Source organism: Schistocerca cancellata, chromosome 9 (assembly GCF_023864275.1).
Source record: "Schistocerca cancellata isolate TAMUIC-IGC-003103 chromosome 9, iqSchCanc2.1, whole genome shotgun sequence".
Lineage (NCBI taxonomy): Eukaryota > Metazoa > Arthropoda > Insecta > Orthoptera > Acrididae > Schistocerca > Schistocerca cancellata.
In genome coordinates, this window is record NC_064634.1 from 435,017,385 (window position 1) to 435,039,223 (window position 21,839).

The window sequence follows — 21,839 nt, forward strand, 5'->3', positions numbered from 1 at the left end:
TGAAATAAGTGACATTTCAACACGAAAAGTAGTCTACTTCGCATATTTTCATACGATTATGTCATATGGTATTATTTTTTGGGGTAATTCTTCTGATTCAAAAAGGGTTTTTTGGCTCAAAAACGGGCTGTTCGAGCTATGTGTGGTGTAAGTTCTAGAACCTCTTGTCGACCCCTGTTCAATAGTCTGGGAATTCTGACATTGCCCTCACAGTATATATTTTCTTTAATGTCGTTTACTGTTAGCAATATTAGCTTATTCCCAAGAGTTAGCAGCTTTCACTCAGTTAATACTAGGCAGAAATCAAATCTGCATGTGGAATGCACTTCCTTGACTCTTGTGCAGAAAGGAGTGCAGTATTCTGCTGCATCCATTTTCAATAAGCTACCACAAGAACTCAAAAATATTAGCAGTAGCCCAAACGCTTTTAAGTCTAAACTGAAGAGTTTCGTCATGGCTCACTCCTTCTATTCTGTCGAGGAGTTCCTGAAAGAGCTAAAAAATTAAGCAAATTCCAGTGTTACATTCTTGATTTTCTTTATTTAAACTAATGACGTGTCACCTAAATATGTTTCTTATATTCCATTTTATCTGTTTCTACAAACGTGTTATAATTTCATGTATTGACTCGTTCCGTGACCATGGAGACTTCTCCTTAATGTGGTCCCACGGAACAATAAATAAATAAATAAATAAAAATAAAAAATATCCTAGATATCACAGCCTGCAAACATTCTGGCGGGTCTTTCTTTGCGAATAACCGACAAAAAATTTCGAAAATTTACGTGATGCTGTGTAACGTTAAAAAAGTCGTAATACTAGACTGGATGCATGGTGTAATGGATGAAATAATATTTTTTCATGCTGAGATTGTGAGCTCAGATCATGTAAGTTGCAATATTTTTTTATTTTTAAAAATTTATCAAAATGACACAGATCATTACTTTTATTCAAATAACTGGTTTAAATTCATTTTTTTTATTTCTATTCCTTTGTCATTTCATTTTAAGCCCTGTATGAACTTCTTGATTTGTTTAATTTTTGCTGTGTATAATTCTTTTCCCTAGTGGAATTATTGTGACAACAGGTTTAATTATATTTGTCTACTATAATATTAAATTATTTGAAAATTCCGATGTATCATTTAAAAAGCATGAGACGACATGATCTATTTATACTGACAGTGCAATAGTGCGAAAGATGTATTTTTCGTTATCAGAAATTACTTTTTTCATGGCAATTGTCATAGAAACATTTAAAGTATATCCTAATTACCTTTTGGACTATGGACAAAATAACACAGGTCAAGATTTAAATTAAAGAAGGGTTTATAAGTAACAGAAGTTAGGTATAAAGAACACAATAATGTGGATCAAAAAACAGGGTGATAAAGCAAAATAACTTTAATATAAATGAATACAAAAATTAATTAAAAACGCATGAACAAAGATTTCAAGTGGGAAAATAATAAGAAGAGAATAAGAGCAAATGAAGACGTTAATACTATGATTAAAATTACTTTACAAAGGATTGGAAATAAAAAATTACATTTTAACCAATTAATTGAATGAAAGTTTTTGGTAAGGATCTAAAAACAAAGACAATTACTGGATGTGACAATCCAAACCCACAACCTCTTGTATATGAAGCTATTATCCCATCCATTATACCACACAACCGGACAGCGTCATGCAACCTTTCTAACACTGTTGAATGTCACAGAAGATTGCGAACATATTTTTGTCAGTTAATCGCAAACAAGGGGCCACCTGGGTGAATGGCTGCACTGCGTGATCTGGGATCTTAATATACTTAACCATCTTTCAAAAAGTTGTTATCACCGCTGCGGACCTCTTAGAGAAGGATTTTGACTATGCTGATTACGATTCTGTCTTTTAAATTCTAAATGTATAAGTGATAAAATACTGGGAGCGGATCCATAGAAACAAGACGGCATTCATAAGAGTCGAGGATCATGGAAGGAAAGCACTGGTTGAGGAGATAGTGAGACAGGGTTCTAGCATATTCCCAAAGTTATTTACTATGTACTCTGAGAAAGCAGTAAAGGCAACCAATGAAAGATTTAGAGTAGGAATTAAATTTCATGCAGAAGATATATGATTTTGAGGTTCGTCTATGATACTGTAATTCTGTCAAAGACAGCACGGGACTAGGAGTAGCAAATTGACAGTGCCTTTAAAGGGCGACAGGAGATGAACATCAAAAAATGCAAAACAAGAATTGTGGCATGTAGTTGAATTAATACAGGTGAAGCTGAGGAAATTATATTAGGAAATGAGACACATAAGTAGTAAATGAGTTTTGTTGTTTGGGTAGTAAAATAACTGATGATGGTCGAAACAGAGTGGATATTAAATGTGGATTGTCATTGGCTAGAAAACTATTTCTGAAGAAGAGAAATTTGTTAACCTCAGAAAGACAGTAGATTTGTTATGAATTTATTTTCTGGAGGCATTTGTCTAGATTGTAGCCTTGTGTGGAAGTGAAACGTGTACAACAAACGGTTTAGACAAGAAAGGAATAGAAGTTTTCGAAATGTGGGGTCTTTGTAAGAGTGCTGAAGATTAGGTGAGTAGATCAAGTAACTGATGAGGATGTAGTGAACAGAATTTTGGCGAAATGTATTTAACTTTTAACTGGTTTACAATAAAAAGAGGGCTCGAACGTCCTGACAGGGGGAACCATGAGAACCCTGCAAGGCGCCTGAGACCACGCAGTTACCCAGCACGGCGGCACCTAAGACAGCAATATCAGATCAACATCAAGACCACCTGAAGTACAGTAACTTGATAATGCCAATGACCCCAAAATAGATCTACAGTAATAAAATTATAGTCGAAAACAGTGGCGTCTTGGTTTCTAGGACAATCTGTACCAAATTTGCCATGATTTAATAGAAAGTATTGTTCTTCAAATATTTCACATGCTACTGTGATGATTCAGCAATGCAAACCCCATGAGAAAGTAACTGAAGTAAGGTTGAAAACTGTATTGGATTTCGTATATTTTGGGGGCGATTTGCTGAGCAGCCGTTGGTCTGATAAAAAAAGATGTATTACCCATATTTAGTGGCACTACGAGTAACCGGACGATCTGAATGATATGTTGATGTAGGTCCTTGATTAGATATCATGATAAGTTAATGAAGGAAAGTAAACGCTCCTTGTGAGAGTATAGGAAGAATTCGCATGTACTGCGATAATGGAGTATGGCTGTGGAAGTCAAGCACATAGATCCTCTCCTGATGGGAACAGTCGAGTGGTTGTGTGTCAAGTTTGATGAGATCTCAAGTGTTTCAAATGCTAATTTTATGTATTGCTATATGATTTTCGTAATTGATAGTAAGCTGATATTGTAGCGAGGCGGAATGCATGTTTTTCAAGATTTAAGAGGGAGTCGCTAAACATTGGCTTCTTTTGATGGTTTCGGCAAGCCAGTGTAGGTCTGGAGAACTGATGATATGAGAATGGAGCACAGGAAGCGACAACCTGGGTACTTACATGCTGTTATGTTGCTGTTCCCTTCCCCTTTAACGGGCAGCACCAAAACCTTGCCTTCTGCTTTGTATGGGCCGACGAGTGTCAATGGCATATCCGTATGTGCCTTTGTCTTCATGTAGTAACTGCCTGGCTTCATCCTGTGAACACAGTAATGTTGACAATAGTTATCATGTTCCTTTGGTGTTAACTATAATCATGGAATAATCAGTTCTGTAAATAACATCGTTATGAAGTGGGTTTCACTTTATATGCCAAAGTCCATTGATCCAATTCCTTGGGACACCGAGGCAGGAGTCGAACCTGCGACCGTAGCGGTCACGCGGTTCCAGACTGAAGCACCTAGAATCTCTCGGTCACACCTGCCGGCAAAACTTGACTAGAACACGCGGTTTTAAGTGATTACTGAAATGCTATAATAGTGTGCATACGCCCACAGATAACGGTTTTACATCAAGATTACTGCAAAGAATTCTCCCCCTGGCAAGTGGGAAGGTCACGCACCTCAGGCAATTGCGAAGGCGTGAAAATGAAAGTTTTCCGATCGCTGTACCAATTAGACAACGATCAAGAACTGGATCAGACTTCTTGGACTATTGGGTAAATTAGAAAAGACGGGAAGCCCGCGTGGGATTACAGAAACTTGGCGCCAAATGCATTAATTCTACTTTTACTACTCCAGCCTTGTTATTGTAGGTCCATTCACAGGAGTGAGATGAAAATCAGCAGCCAAGCCATTCTGCATTACAAAATGGCTATAACTGTTACCACAGCTACTGACGTAAGGCACTTCAGCATTACAATGTGTGACTGAATTACTATACTGCTAATAAAATGACACGAAGGAATATTCTGCGAAATTGCGACGAAATTTACCACGTAAGAGAAAATGACATTACAGTATGTTGAAGAATTACTTTGAAGTAACGACATCACAACGGTTATTGGAAGCGCTTCCGCCTCCAACTGTTAATCACCATAATATAATCCAAATTCCCCAAATACTAGAGGATCCATCAGATATATGTAGAGATGCGATAATGAACAACTAGCACATAGCGGTATTTAAACAAACTTCACTCATTCACTTGTAAACAATGAGCAGAATGTGATAATTTAACAAATTCCAATTAGAGAAATTAAAAATACAACCGAATATGTACAAAGTGTATGGTTACAGCCGAGTCCCCGACATACCGCTGTGGATGTCACGTGATCCGCATCTGTTTCGCTGGGCCATAGTGAGGCCACAGAAAAATATGTCGCTCAATGGATAACTAATAGGATAAGGTGGCCCTAGTAAAAACATGGATGCCGTAGCTCATATAAGATAAAGACCAACGTGTTTATTTACCTATGAAATGGAACAGTGGCCCACATTAATCCCCGTTTAGAATAAAGGCCGCTCCTGATATACATGAATACCAAATTACCACAGAATCAGTTCCAATGCTATAAATGCAAACAATAAGAAAAATATCAGCTATTAAGATGGAGGAAAGCAAATCTCGACAGCGTTTGAATAATTCAAGAGATTTGGGAAAAGACCGCAGTTTACACGTATTGAATTATTGAAAGGTAATACTTCACTGATCATGCTGAGGCTGTTTGATTTTGCTTCGCAGGCAACAAAATTTTCAACTGAGTCGCAATGAGTCTACAATTACATGTACATCTACATCTACATCCATACTCCGCAAGCCACCTGAAGGTGTGTGAGGGACGGTACCTCGAGTACCTATCGGTTCTCCTTTCTATTCCAGTCTCGTATTGTTCGTGGAAAGAAAGACTGTCGGTATGCCTCTGTATGAGTTCCAATCTCTCTGATTTTATCGTAATGGTCACTTTGCGAGATGCAGTTAGGAGGGAGCAATACACTGCTTGACTCCTCGGTGAAAGTATGTTCTCGAAACTTCAACAAAATTCCGTACCGAGCTACTGAGCGTCTCTCTTACAGATTCTTCCACAGGAGTTTATCTACCATCTCCGTGACGCTTTCGCGATTACTAAGTAAACCAGATGGCAGTTATAAGAGTCGAGGGGCATGAAAGGGAAGCAGTGGTTGGGAAGGGAGTGAGACAAGGTTGTAGCCTCTCCCCGATGTTATTCAATTTGTATATTGAGCAAGCAGTAAAAGAAACAAAAGAAAAATTCGAAGTAGGTATTAAAGTCCATGGAGAAGAAATAAAATCTTTGAGGTTCGCCGATGACATTGTAATTCTGTCAGAGACAGCAAAGGACTTGGAAGAGCAGTTGAACGGAATGGATAGCGTCTTGAAAGGAGGATATAAGATGAACATCAACAAAAGCAAAACGAGGATAATGGAATGTAGTCGAATTAAGTCGGGTGATGCTGAGGGAATTAGATTAGGAAATGAGACACTTACAGTAGTAAAGGAGTTTTGCTATTTGGGGAGCAAAATAACTGATGATGGTCGAATTAGAGAGGATATAAAATGTAGACTGGCGATGGCAAGGAAAGCGTTTCTGAAGAAGAGAAATTTGTTAACATCGAGTATAGATTTAAGTGTCAGGAAGTCGATTCTGAAAGTACACTCCTGGAAGTTGAAATAAGAACACCATGAATTCATTGTCCCAGGAAGGGGAAACTTTATTGACACATTCCTGGGGTCAGATACATCACATGATCACACTGACAGAACCACAGGCACATAGACACAGGCAACAGAGCATGCACAATGTCGGCACTAGTACAGTGTATATCCACCTTTCGCAGCAATGCAGGCTGCTATTCTCCCATGGAGACGATCGTAGAGATGCTGGATGTAGTCTTGTGGAACGGCTTGCCATGCCATTTCCACCTGGCGCCTCAGTTGGACCAGCGTTCGTGCTGGACGTGCAGACCGCGTGAGACGACGCTTCATCCAGTCTCAAACATGCTCAATGGGGGACAGATCCGGAGATCTTGCTGGCCAGGGTAGTTGACTTACACCTTCTAGAGCACGTTGGGTGGCACGGGATACATGCGGACGTGCATTGTCCTGTTGGAACAGCAAGTTCCCTTGCCGGTCTAGGAATGGTAGAACGATGGGTTCGATGACGGTTTGGATGTACCGTGCACTATTCAGTGTCCCCTCGACGATCACCAGTGGTGTACGGCCAGTGTAGGAGATCGCTCCCCACACCATGATGCCGGGTGTTGGCCCTGTGTGCCTCGGTCGTATGCAGTCCTGATTGTGACGCTCACCTGCACGGCGCCAAACACGCATACGACCATCATTGGCACCAAGGCAGAAGCGACTCTCATTGCTGAAGACGACACGTCTCCATTCGTCCCTCCATTCATGCCTGTCGCGACACCACTGGAGGCGGGCTGCACGATGTTGGGGCGTGAGCGGAAGACGGCCTAACGGTGTGCGGGACCGTAGCCCAGCTTCATGGAGACGGTTGCGAATGGTCCTCGCCGATACCCCAGGAGCAACAGTGTCCCTAATTTGCTGGGAAGTGGCGGTGCGGTCCCCTACGGCACTGCGTAGGATCCTACGGTCTTGGCGTGCATCCGTGCGTCGCTGCCGTCCGGTCCCAGGTCGACGGACACGTGCAGCTTCCACCGATTACTGGCGACAACTTCGATGTACTGTGGAGACCTCACGCCCCACGTGTTGAGCAATTCGGCGGTACGTCCACCCGGCCTCCCGCATGCCCACTATACGCCCTCGCTCAAAGTCCGTCAACTGCACATACGGTTCACGTCCACGCTGTCGCGGCATGCTACCAGTGTTAAAGACTGCGATGGAGCTCTGTATGCCACGGCAAACTGGCTGACACTGATGGCGGCGGTGCACAAATGCTGCGCAGCTAGCGCTATTCGACGGCCAACACCGCGGTTCCTGGTGTGTCCGCTGTGCCGTGCGTGTGATCATTCCTTGTACAGCCCTCTCGCAGTGTCCGGAGCAAGTATGGTGGGTCTGACACACCGGTGTCAATGTGTTCTTTTTTCCATTTCCAGGAGTGTATTTGTATGGAGTGTAGCCACGTATGGAAATGAAACATAGTCGATAAATAGTTTGGACAAGAAAAGAATAGAAGCTTTCGAAATGTGGTGCTACAGAAGCATGCTGAAGATTAGATGGGTAGATCACATAATTAATGAGGAGGTACTGAATAGAATTGGGGAGAAGAGGAGTTTGTGGCACAACTTGACAAGAAGAAGGGACCGGTTGGTAGGACATGTTCTGAGACATCAAGGGATCACAAATTTAGCATTGGAGGGCAGCGTGGAGGGTAAAAATCGTAGGGGGAGACCAAGATATGAATACACTAAGCAGATTCAGATGGATGTAGGTTGCAGTAAGTACTGAGAGATGAAGAAGCTTGCACAGGATAGAGTAGCATGGAGAGCTGCATCAAACCAGTCTCAGGACTGAAGACAATAACAACAACAAGTAATCGTGTAATGAAGCGCGTTGCTCTCCGTTGGATTTTCTCTATCTCTTGCATCAACCCTATCTGGTACGGATCCCACACTGGTGAGCAGTATTCAAGCAGTGGCGAACAAGTGTACTGTAAGCTACTTCCTTTGTTTTCGGACTGCATTTCCTTAGGAATCTTCCAATGAATCTCAGTCTGGCATCTGCTTTACCGCCGATTAATTTTATATGGTCATTCCATTTTAAATCACTCCTAATGCTTACTCCCTGATAATTTATTGAATTAACTGCTTCCAGCTGCTGACCTCCTATGTTGTAGCTAAATGACAAAGGATCTTTCTCTCTACATATTCGCACACTTGTCTACATTGAGATTCAGTTTCCAATCCCTGCACTATTTGTCAATTCGTTGCAAATCCTCCCGAATTTCAGTACAATATTCCGTTGTTGCAACCTCTCGATATGCTACAGCATCATCCGCATAAAGCCTCAGTGAACTTTCGATGTTATCCACAAGGTCATGTATATATATTGTGAATAGCAATGGTCCTACGACAGTCCCCTGTGGCACACCTGAAATCACTCTTACTTCAGAAGACTTCTCTCCATTGAGAATGACATGCTGCTTTCTGTTATCTAGGAACTCTTCAATCCAATCACACAATTGGTCTGATAGTCCATATCCTCTTACTTTGTTCATTAATAGACTGTGGGGAACTGTACCAAACGCCTTGCGGAAGACAAGAAAGACGGCATCTACCTGGGAACCCGTGTCTATTGCCCTCTGAGTCTCGTGGAGAAATAGCACGAGCTGGGTTCCACACGATCGTCTTTTTCGAAACCCATGCTGATTCCTACAGAGTAGATTTCTAGTCTCGAGAAAGTCACTATACTCGAATATAGTACGAGTTCCAAAATTATACAACTGACTGATTCTAGAGACCTACGGTACACCGCTGCAAAAAGAGGAGCAATTTCCTTCGCGTACATTCTGATGTAGGGCGAATCCCAGCACCATACCTACAAACGCACTTAAATTATCGCGCCTTCTCTCCTATCTCTCATTCTGTTCAGTCCACAGGTGCATGAAGCCTAGTGGGCTCTGAGATTTTCCTCAAACTGCCAAGTACCAGATTTGTCTCGTACATCCAGATATAGTCTCTCAGCAACGTTTTCTCGCCCGTACTCTCACGACAAGTCTCCTGCATCAAGTTAGAAGCCGACGTCTGTTCTACCACTCTTCGAACAAAGCTGTTCTCTACTGTTCCTCGAACACAAGTGACCGTTCTCCAGGGTATAGTTCATTCGCCACTCTGTAAACGTGCAAAACTGTTGTATACCAACATGAAGGACTCAGCAAAATACTGTCTGATGCTGTGCTTATTTGCAAGTCAACAATCTTCCCTCCATATGAAAGTGTTCTATACTAACCGATTGTTATCCACCAATATGTGTAATTCTTATACAATACTGAACTACCATATTTCAGCCTGTTTTACCCATCGAGGTCATCTTCATATACGCACTTCTCGAAAGCTGGCGTCTTGCCTTCCCCTGCTTTGTTAATCGTTTAGGTGAGACTGGTGGCTTGTTACATTTTTTTTTTCTTTTTAGCTTAGAGGTCATCCACTTTTAGTCAGCGCCGTCCCTTTGAAGGATAAAGGAGTTCCTACTCACAAAGTGGGCCAACAGCTTCCTGCAGCATGCCAAGACATTTATATATTACAAACCGCCCCTAGCACAGATTTCCATGAAGGCGATTGTAAAATGGTGCAAGGTGTTCTAAACTCTGAGGCCAACAGGAGTAAGATAGAGGGAAATACGGGTAATATACAAAACGTACAAGAACCAACATGGAACAATGAGATTGGAAGACATGGAATGAAGTGTTTGAATCAAATAGGTGCGTAAGAGAGGGATGTAGTCTTTCGGCCCTAATATTCAGTCTGTATAACGAAGAAACAGTGAGAGAAATAAAAGAAAGGCTCAAGAGTAGAATTAAATTTCGAGGTGAAAAGATATCAAACACAAGATTAGCTGTTGACATAGCTGTCCTCAATGAAAGCGAAGAAGAATTACAGTAGTCTGCTGAATGAAATGAACAGTCTACTGAGTACATAATATGGACTGAGCAATAAAGAGAACAGCGAGAAACTTAATATAAAAAATGGTGGTTATTAAGTGGGAGCATTTAAGGAATTCTGATACATTGAAGTAAAATAATATGTAACAGATTAAGCAAGTAGGGGAAAAAAAGCAAACTAGTAGAGGGCAAGAGGGCATTCCAGGCCAAAGGAAGTATATTGGTATAAAACATATGCAATAATTTGAGGAAGAATTTTCTGAGAACGTTTGTCTGGAGCACTTTGCTATATGATACTGAATCATGTACATTGGGAAACCCGAAACAGAAGAGAATAGAAACATTTGAGATGTGGCCCTGCAGAGAAACGTTGAAAATTAGATGGAGTGACAAGGTATGAGGATGTTCTCCGCAGAAACAGAAACGAAAGGAATAGAGATTAACCTCCTTGGTACCAGAGGGAGCTGTAGAAGGGAAGACACTGTTTCGGATTTTTCCAGAAAATAATCGAGGACAAATGGTGCAACAGCTGCTCTGGAATGAAGAGGTTGGCACAGGAGAGGAACTCGTGGCGGGCCGCATCTGACGATTCAAGGGACCACTGACTCAAAAAATTAAACTTGAGTACTTACTCGACCTCGTCGATGATCGCATTGCCATTGCCGATAATGTCCACTTCGTTGAATTCCAAGCTCAGGGTGACTGGCCGTTCAGGTGAGTCCTTGATTTTGATTTGCGTAAAATGTAACGGGTCAAGTGGCGGGAGACCCAGACTGGGAATACCTGAAAAGAAAAAAAAAATGAGAACAGAGTGACAATCGCGAGACAGCATTGATAAATAAATAACACGGGGAAGACCGCTGAACCGTTTAAGTAACTCCAAACCACTGTAAAGCACCAATATTCCACTAATTAAAGAAATCCACAAAATTAATGTTTCAGAAAGGCCAAGAGCAGTTATCGAGAAATTTGGGTCAACAATAGCGCCACAGAAAGCACACTAAACTGTGACTTGATAATGCCCTGGGCGTGGGTACGCTTCCGAAGGCGCGTAATTGACGCAGCTGATTCGTTTAATTTTGAAGATCTAAATATTACAGAAAACACACAAAAATATTTTATTTAAACGAGCGATATGTGCCCCCTTGGAAAGTGTTGCATATGGCGCTAAAGGGACAGTTAATGAACCTGCTCGAAGAAATGGAGATTTATGTGCACAGGACACAACAACCGGAATTACAGCTGAATGAACAGAACGAGTATAACCTGAATGCTTACTATGATATATTCAGAGACCTACTACTTTGAGTACCGTGGGGCACCCTAGCGGATTGCCGTGTACCGACCGCCGGCGAAAAGGAGACTGGGCCGTCCTCCGTGAGCTCAACCATAGGAAAACAAGGAAGTCATGCAGAGAAGACAACATATTCACCATACTGCACTCTAATATAATATCGATTCTCAATTTTCTATTTTTAACTATGGGTCTCAAATTTACTAACAGTATTATGATTTCGTTCACTGTTAACTAATCTTGGGTTAGAAGATTTTGTGATTTTCTATTTTTATTTTTTATTTTATACTTTTCATACTGGCATTCATAAAAGTTGTATGTTACCTAACCAGGCTACGGGCTGTATTGTACGTTATTTGTACTTCTCATGGATTTCAAGTATGAGTCTAATTTCACTTATAGTATATCAGCATATGTTTGTAATGACAGACGCTCGTTAAGCTTAGGGCGAAAAATTTTTTAACTAAAGACAATGCATACAGCATTTTAATCTCTATATTGGCGACACTGGTTTACTATGTACTCTGGCTGAAGTGCCCTCTGCAGGCATTAGGTTTTTGTATCAATACTGACGCAATCTGATTATTAGTACGCACATGTTTAAATTGACGATGATTTATATCAGAATATTTTAACTGTATGTATGACTCCCATGCATGGCTATAAATATTTTATATTTCATGCATCACTAAGACTTGTATAGATTTAATCTAAATTAATTGAACCTGGTCGCTTACACAATATTTATATTTACAACAGATCTGAAGATGGCGATAAGCCGAAACCGGTCATTAAGTGTAAAGAAATCTATGTGATCAAGACGGACTTGTGAAAATAAAAGTGCTAAAAATAAAATGATCGCGGACTCATATACAGACTTTATGTCTTCAATTGTAACGACGAGCTCGGTGGAAAGTTTGTAAATCATAAATCATGATCACATATGAAACTACGTTTATACAGTATTTAATGTCCAAACAAATTAAATTGTATCTGCTTTGTATACTTTGCAGTGGACACCATCACAGTGAAAAAACAAATTAGAAATTCTGGTGTTACATTTGTTGCCAGACCGGTATCAATTGTAGAACAATAGTTCGTTTCTAAAACTCATGTCAAGGTTGAATATATGATTTAGTTCCTCTTGCTAGACGTATACAACATTAAACATAGGAAAAACCATATTTCCAACTCAATGAACATAATGTCTCGTAATGGCGACGGAGAAATTGCTCCTACGCAACGTGTACAAAATTGTTTAAAGTACTGAAACACAAAGCTCTGTAACCATGAATATTCCGGTAACACTGTGGGAGGTAACTCATTTCTGTGGAAGAGTGGTTGGGGAGGGCTATAAACTTTCCTAATATGTGCAGCTCGCAAATGTATTGTAAGGGACTCCAAGACCCACGAAATAATACGATTAATCAGGCAACTCAAGTTTCGTAAAATATCCCAGAAATTTTGAGCTGCTGAGAAAATGGATAGTGCTAATGCGAAATGCTACGATGACCTAGAACTCACCAGAACGCACCAGTCATCACCGTATAGAGACAGCCAAGATCGCAGCAGAAAAAGGCTGCCACCGGTGATCTCTGGACCACGAGTGCCGCACACAGCCCCACAAGGCAAGTGCCTAAAATACTTCTACTGTAATACTAATTCCTGACTGTCTGAAAAGCTCTAAATGGAGCACACGCAGATCGCTTTCAGATGCCTGTGGACCGTGTCTGGTACAACCCATGTCGCGGAAGCTGTGATAAACCTTTTGCATTTCCTTTATGTTTTCGTCTTCTTTAAAGGCAAAGAGACAAGATGAAGCGGTAGCCCATCATAGAGCCTATGCCTACCGTCATGTATTTTTTGACTTTCAGTTGTTAAAAACAGAGGATTTTTTCTGGTACCAGTAGGAGGAAGGAAGTATTCGCGCTCAGCTAGTGAACGAGTGAGAAGCACGCCATTTTTAGCGAGTAATTATAGACCGCCATTTTGGGGTCGCTATGAATAAGTGAGGAGTATGTATTTCATATGTGCACCGTTTAGAAAAATACAGTATTGTTTTACTAACAGAAAGGTCGTGTGAGTTGTTATTTCAAATAGTACAATAATTACAAGAACTGAAGCCCACCTGTGTACTTTGGAAAATTACGAAGATCCGATAAGCTTAATGGGAACACGGTCAAGACTTCAAAGGTGAACACGGCGACCAAACGTAGCATTATAAAGAATGGTAAGCACAAATCTACAGCGGAGAGAGAAACTACTTCGCCCTGCAAAATAATATGAACTAATACGAACTTATTTCCAGGCATAGCTCAGCTTATTGTGCTTGTCATTCATGCCGAAAAATTAATCTCATTAATTCAATACATTTTAAAAAGCCACGCATTTTATTACCATCTATTCCATTATTTTATTATATTATAAAGTGGCGACCGTGACAGGACGATACGCAGTGGGCAAAACTGTGAGTACTAGTATTGTTAGGAAAATGAATATACATGTATGTTAACAATTTCTTTATGTTCCATGTACGCTGATGATGTGACGGAGACGGTGATGTGATACTGAAGGAATATTATCAAAAGGAAATAATAAATAAATTAGAAGGAAAAAGGCGACAATACCAAGAGCACACAACAAAGCACAATAGAGGAAGTACCATTTACAAGACAACAATCAGGTAGGACCGCGCAATGCATATAGAGAATGCGTTCCCAGTAGACCTATTAGAAAATCCATCCACCTATTTCCTAAATTCCAGAACCTAAAGCTTCAGATATTAACGCTATTGTAGTCAAGTGGAGATAATGACATTTCTTTATTAGTACGGAAAATATATTGACTGAAGAACAATTGAGACTACAATTACATACAACGGTATACGCATTTTTTCGCGTTAGAAGTAGCGCGGAAGTAAAATCTTAAAAAAGAAAATTTTTATTTTGATAACTGCAGTGGTATAAGGATTTCTATAATGGAGGGTCAAAATAATAAGGAAATGTCATTCGAAAATCATAATGCCAATGTAGTGGATGTTCATTTGCAAAATGCAACAATGAGTGGTTTGGAACCGTTTAGCGGTGATTATTTGGATGCTGGGCGCGACATGCCATTATTGCATTCGACGCCCGTGAATACAGAACATTTAATTACAAGCAATATGTTAATTACGGTAGATGTAACTAATGGCACCTCGAGGCAAGAGACTATTTTAAATGAGAGCAGTACGCGTAGTACGGACACAGATACTGACAGGCGTAGGCCGGAAGTGAATACGGAAGATATGCAAGCCTTATTTCTAGCCTTAACAGAATCCATACAAACAAGCATGAATGCAATGAAAGCAGACATAAATTCAAAAATGTCGGGCTTAGAGACTAAAATGTTAAGTTTACAAACGATACAAGCAGACATGACCACAGTAAAGTCCGAGATCGAGAAGGTTATACAAACATGACACACATTTCAGACGACGTAAAAAATTTGCGCACAGAACTCAATAGCCTGGACACGAAGTTCACACAGCAGATTTCACAAATCTCCACGGAGGTGGATAGTAAAATTAATGAACAAGTACAAATTTCGGTTCACGATATGGGTGAGAAATTAAAAGGCATAATGGGCGAAAAATTTGAAACACTAACACACACGTATCGACAGGAGCTATCCGGAATGAGAGAAACCCAAGAGAATTTACAGGCAATGCAAAAGAATACGCAGGTCAACTTAGACAATGTACAATCAGAAGTAGCGAAACTACATTCTTTCTGTAACGACTTGCCAGAAAATGTAGAAAAAATCACATTGGAGATAGGATTACTCAAGTTAGAACACAAGAGGATCAACTCAGACATTGTGCACCTTTATGAATCGGTAAAGAGCAATGCAAAGGACGACAATACAACGTTCGCAGAAAAATGCGTACGTGAACAGCGTACCTATGTGGAAGCGGTAAAGGAAGTAATGGGGGACAAGGAAGAAGAAATCTTAAAACGCGTAGAACATGATATCAGGCAGTTAGAACAACGGTTAAGAGACGAAACAGTTAACAAACAAAGTACGGTAATATCATCGCCTGGGGCGGTAAGCGGAGCGATAAACAGCCATCCGCCAGTGGGAGGAATCAGTGGCGCGGACAACAATGCCCAACCCACGCCGCGCGACCGCATGTCGAAGCGCGACGCGAGCAGCGGGCAAAACTTTGCTGAAACAAATATACCATCACCACAGGGAAATGCTGTTCCGCCGTGCTGGACAGCGTTGTTAATGGATGAGAGCTTAATAAAACATCGACAGTTTCCCGTATTCTCAAATGAGAAAAAGCGAACGCACCCAGTAGTGTTTGTCCGAGCCTTTAGAAATGTACTGCCCAGGACTTGGACGGAAGCTCAAAAGATTAAATATGTAGTAGGACACACCGAGGGTGATGCCCTTTTGTGGGCTACGGAGATGTCAGAACTTTGCCAGACATATGAGCAGTTTGAGAATGCATTTTTAGATAAATACTGGTCAACAGCTATCCAGGAGAGGTTAAGACGAGAGGTATTTAACCCAGTACCATATCATTCAAAATTCGGGGGGCTAAGAAGCTATTTTGAAAAATACCTAAACAAGACCCGTTACTGGAATAATCCGATATCTCATGTCGATATACTGAAAATCTTAAAGAACAAGTTACCTGCAAATGTTAGGGAAAAATTAATAACTGTTCCCGAATATGATCTCGAGTATTTTCTTTCAGTGCTCGACTCAATAGATCTGATTCATGAGGATGGGAAAGCCACGCCTAGTTATCGTAACGGTAATGGGCACAACCCAAACGGGAAGAACTACGGTAACGGCAATGGCTTTGGAAATTATAACGGTCGTGTGCGTATGAATGAATGGCATCCGTATGCACCGCCGCGCCACAACGGAAATTCGTACAATCGGTCTACCCATCAGCCACAGAGTGACCGAGGGTCGTACGAAACTAAATATCAGCCCCATAGGTACGGTAATGGCAGAGACAATAGAAATTCGAGGGAAAACTTCGACAATATGCGACAAGGAAATGCAAATTACCAGGAACGGAATATGCAACACAGGGATCCGAGAGATAACAGGCAGCCCGTACAGTCAAATCGAAACAACCGGGACACGAACTGGCGAGCACGCGAACAGACGGTAAACATAGTAAAAGTGACGGCAGAAAATGAAACAATACCTTTACCGGCCCCAGGAAATAATAATCGAGGAGGAAGAAGGTAATGAACTGTCAGTGTGCCACAGTACTAATATGAGCGACTTAAAACACTAAAGCGAACAGGAACGGAAAGGAGGAAGCAGACACTGAAACAAACCTACACATACAGCATATCCGGAATCTGTTTTTAAGGTATGATAAGGACGCAGAAATGAAAGAAGACTTGTTTATCGAAGAGAAAGAAACAACACCCAAGGTAAGTGAAATTATTCAAGCAACAATAAAGGTAAAGGTGGGAAACATGGATGTCTAGTTGTTTTGGATACTGGCGCGTCGACAAGCCTAATGTCTACTAGCTTGTTCAAAGAGATAGCGAGGGAAGTAAATGTTCCCACACTACCTGTAGAGAACTGTAAGATCGTAACGGCGATGGGAAGTAAATCTAAAGTTATAAAATTACAGGCCAGCATACCCATTAGCATATGTGGTGTAATTTTGCAGTGTACTTTCTTGTTGGTAGACAAACTTATAGTGAACTGCATACTTGGTATGGAGGTGTTCTGAAGATATGGGATAAAAATAGATATCGGCAGCGGGGAATGCCAATTTCATGTAGGGGAGCGCACACTGACTATGGACTTAATAAGAACTACAATGAAAAATCAGGATAGGCCGATACCAGACATTAATGTTAAACTCGTATACCCTCAATCCTTAATGGCAAAGGACATGGAACTTGATGACTCTGGTAGGGAGATCCTCGATGAGCAAATAGTAGACAGTAAAATAAGTAAATCCACTTGTCTTAACAATGAACAGCGAAGTGAACTGACAAAATTACTTTTCAAATATCATAACATTTTTCGTAAACAACCTAGTGTTATTAAGGGATATGAGTATAAAATGGAAGTATACCCGCATGAAACATACTGTAGAACGTCATATGGCACCCCTTGGGCAAAGAAAGAGGCAGTAAGAAAAGAAATAGAGCGTATGATTAGGTGGAGGGTTATTGAAACATCGCACTCACCTTACTGCAGTCCGATTCTCGCAGTTGGTAAAACTGACGGAACGGTGCGGATGGTGCTAGACACGAGGGAAATAAACAAAATCATCGTTCCTATAAGAACAAGGCAAGAGAATCTAGAAGAGCAGCTATTAAAGTTTCACGGTGTTAAGTATTTAACATCCCTTGATTTGAAAGCTTCGTACTGGCAAATTTTATTACATGAAGAGAGTAGAAAGTATACAGCTTTCATAAATGCCGGGAGGAGCTACCAATTTAGGGTGCTGCCTTTCGGATTAAATGTGAGCGCTGGTGTATTTATTGATGCATTAGACAGGGTTCTTGGACCGGAACTGCTTAGCCAGGTTACACTCTACGTTGATGATCTATTAATTGCAACTCAAACATGGGATGAACATGTAAGTATTTTGGAAAGGATTTTTCAAAAATTTGATGAATACAATGTCACAGTTAACTTTAAAAAGTCTGAATTCGGAAAGGAAAAAATAAAATTCTTAGGGCATATTATTTCTCCAGTAGGAATTCTACCTGACCCCAGTAAACTAGATGCGATACGGAATTTCCCAACACCATATACTAAGAAACAATTAAAAGGTTTTATAGGAATGGCCTCGTTTTTCAGGAAGTTACTGCCACAACAATTGTTGAACAGTAGTTCACTATTAAACTTACTGCGTAAAAACCACAGTTGGTTGTGGACTAAAGAATGTGAAAATGATTTTCAGCAGATTAAGCAGGCACTGATTAACGCGCCTATCCTGAAACACCCAAATATGGAATTGGATTTTTGTTTAAGCACCGATGGTAGTTATCAGGGGCTCGGTGCGTGCCTGTTTCAAATAATAACAAAGGATGGTAAGGAAGAAGTCAATGTAATCAGTTTTGCCAGTAGAACCCTCACAGAATGTGAAAGATCTTATTCCGTAACCGAGCTAGAAGCGTTAGCAGTAGTTTGGGCGTTTCGTAAATTTCAATATTACCTTTGGGGAAAACATACCAAAGTTTACTGTGATCATCAAGCCTTGTCCTTTCTTCTGACGTGCAAGTTGTTACATAAGAGAATAGCGAGGTGGTGCATGTATGTCCAAGAGTTTGATTTTGAGATAGTGTACATAAAAGGGGAACAGAATGTTTTGGCAGATGCACTATCACTGTTACCTCAAGGTCTTACCGATTTCCACGAGTTAGAGGAACAAACATCAGACTTCAACGTCCTTTTAATAAATGATGGAACTTTTAAACCATATTATATTAAAATGTGCAAAAACATGCAACGTTTACAGGAAGAAGACCCAAGATGGAGCAAGGTAAGGAAAAAATTGCAGGCTAGAACACACGAACGTTTAGAGCAGTATTACATTATACATAATGGCGTCCTCTTTCACAGAAGAGATCGACGAATGGATAAGTGGTGTGTGTGCATACCTCAGGAATACGTGGAAAACTTAATTCAACATACGCACCGCACATGGGGGCACTATGGAGTGCTAAAGTGTGCCGCCAAAATTTCTACGTATTGTTATTTCCCTAATATGAGACGACGTATAGAGCAAGTAATCAGACGCTGTGCGGTGTGTCAAAAGGTCAAACATCAGAATAGGACATGTCTTAACGCACTAAACCCAATAATACCAAAGCAACCAAGAGATCTTGTATCTATTGACGCCGCAGGGCCTTATCCCCAAGCCCGCGGTGGAGTTAAATACATCGTAGCCCTGTATGATGTTTTTAGTAAGTATCTCCAGCTGTACGCAGTCAAAACAGTTAGGTCAGGGCCAATTATAAGGCGAATTCTGGAAGACTACATACCACGCATCGGGAAACCACAAGCAGTCCTAACTGATAACGCCTCAAATTTTACATGTGACCAATGGAAATCATTTTTAAAATCACAAAACATACGTCATATTTTAGTATCCAAGTTCCACCCGGAAGCAAGTCCCGTCGAACGGTGCTTCCGTGAATTTAATAGGTTTATCCGCACATATATACCACAGAACCAAAGGAAATGGATAGAATACCTGGGTCCGTTTCAGCAGATAGTAAATCACCTACCACACACATCCACAGGGCACACACCGGCCGAACTAATGTTTGAGAAGGTGGAGCTAGATGAATGGGCAAAACCGATACCTAAATTACGGCACAAAGACGTAGTCTTAGATGAGAAAGTACGGCGAGCGCTAATAACATTGGAAGTGCAAGCTCAAATAAGGAAAGGAATTTACGACAGGAAATTCAAAAACGTAACAGAATTCCAGATTGGACAGGAGGTACTACTAAGAACGCATCCGAAATCATCGAAATTAAAGGCATTGAATAAAAAATGGCAATTGTTATATGTTGGTCCGTATATCATTGTTGACACGCCACATCCGGGGTGCTACTTGATAGGAAATATAAAAAATGGTAAAATAAAAGGCATGTATCCACATAAAGATTTGCGGAAATTTATTAAATGAAAATTCAAATCTCATTCTGTCCTTATCTGTTGCATCAGTAAAACGCAAGAAGGTAGGAGGTTTGTCGCTCTTTGACGAATAAACTGACTGGCGCTCGGTTCCTCTCCAGCTAGGGGGTACAATATTTATATTTCCGGTGCCCTCTCCCTCTTCTACTATCCTGCTTAATCAATAAGGAATGTTCAATTTTCTTTTACTATCTAACATGCAGAGAGTGAGATGCAGCCTAGTGAAAATAAACTTTCCTTGTATTTTGATATTGTACTTTCTTAAGACTTAATTCACAGCGCGCGAGCTTTAAGCGAGAGGCATGAGCGATGAGGTATAATGAGCCGTGCTGCCGCGCTTAAAGCAGAGCGTACTTCAACAATTATATACGAAGCGGCTTAACAGCTGATCGTAGGGGCCAAGTAGGCAAAAAGCAAGGTTGAGTTCAGTGTCCCCTGTACGATGCGCAAAGACACACTGCGCACCGCGACGGAAACCATTCTAGAATTTAAGCAAATCGGCACCCACACAGCCCAACCAGCTGGACAAAATAGGAGCAATAGGAAATAGAGTACCTATCAGCTAGTTACTCTGACGTAGATGAGCAACACAAACTAAACGAACAGAGACATTTATTCCTAAGTCAGTGACTATACTGTAAAGAGCACTAATTTTAAGAGTATATCATTAAGTTAAGAATATGCAGCTTTAAGAAAATGAGCGCATTGACGCAAGTAAGCTATAAGGGGAGTAGAATACGCTAAATTTGTGAACCCAACATATTCTATTGAATGTACATAGCTAGAAATAAGTATAAGTATTCGAAGTAGAAGTGAATATATACAGGAAATGACCTATCCGACTATATACAACAGGACTAAGACAAGTTTAAAAGAGAAGTAACAACATGTACACTTGAAAGAACGCGATTAGCACATAACTTAAGAACTAAGCGACTTACATACAACACATAAGTGAGCGACGATGTGAAAGGTAGAATGAGATATAAACATAGAAAAATGCGTGTGACTGAGATGTAAACTATAAAATTATATATCGTACAAGATTTAGCGAGAGGAGCAATTGTGCACTTATAGAACCACACTTCTCTACAGACAACATTATAAGTAATACATATCCACAAATTTGTTATTACAGAACTCACCTATGTTAGTTGCTATTAATTACACGATACCTTATAGTATAAGCAGCAAAATAAAGCTGTAAACATGAATTGAACAACACGCGGGAGATAAGCTAAGTAAATACAAAAACCAACCAATACGCACACAACGTAATTACATGAACTTAAAACAAAAGAACTAAGGTAAGTACTGTATGTTTACAAAAGCGATATGGAGAAATAAATGGAATTTCACTGCTGGATAATATTTTGAAGTAGAGAGAGTGAAAGGTTTTATTAGATTCGATTGAATGTATTAATTAGTTAATCTACGTTTGTGGTGACGTGCCGTGCATGGAGTGAATCTAGGAAGAGAATAAAAGTGTATTAGAGTAATACGAGTTTATTTATATTTGTGGGAAGAAATAAATAGGGCGGTGGTTCTAGTGTGAGAGCCCTGTAGGTAGTACACGAGTATAAATGGGGATTTATGTGGAACATTTTAATGAATAATTATATGGGTATACGGCGATGAATATGAAGATTAATATTACAAGGGTACCTAGGAAAGGGCCACGAAGCCGACGTAAGAAAGAATACACTATATAGTTTTAAGTCTTAGAATGAATGGTTGTATGAGTGTGGAAAGCAAAGTATGATGATGCATGTACGGTAAGTAATTATGAAAACGAACATCACGAGGAAGCAGTGAGGAGTATAGAAGAAACAGTGAAGTCGATGGCAACAATGGTACATGATAACATT

The 21,839-nt window shown here is 40.4% G+C and overlaps 1 protein-coding gene across 1 annotated transcript in view; it reads right to left on the reverse strand.

Annotated features, from left to right (window-relative positions):
* The window catches only part of LOC126100825 (protein takeout-like), a 91,431-nt gene that overhangs the window by 22,514 nt on the left and 47,078 nt on the right, over positions 1-21,839 (reverse strand). Inside the window, exons 3-4 of the mRNA XM_049911474.1 lie at positions 10,625-10,775; positions 3,522-3,658 (exon numbers count right to left, since the gene is read on the reverse strand). Of these exons, the coding sequence (XP_049767431.1) occupies positions 3,522-3,658; positions 10,625-10,775 (288 nt within the window). The remainder of the gene's footprint in view (positions 1-3,521; positions 3,659-10,624; positions 10,776-21,839) is intronic.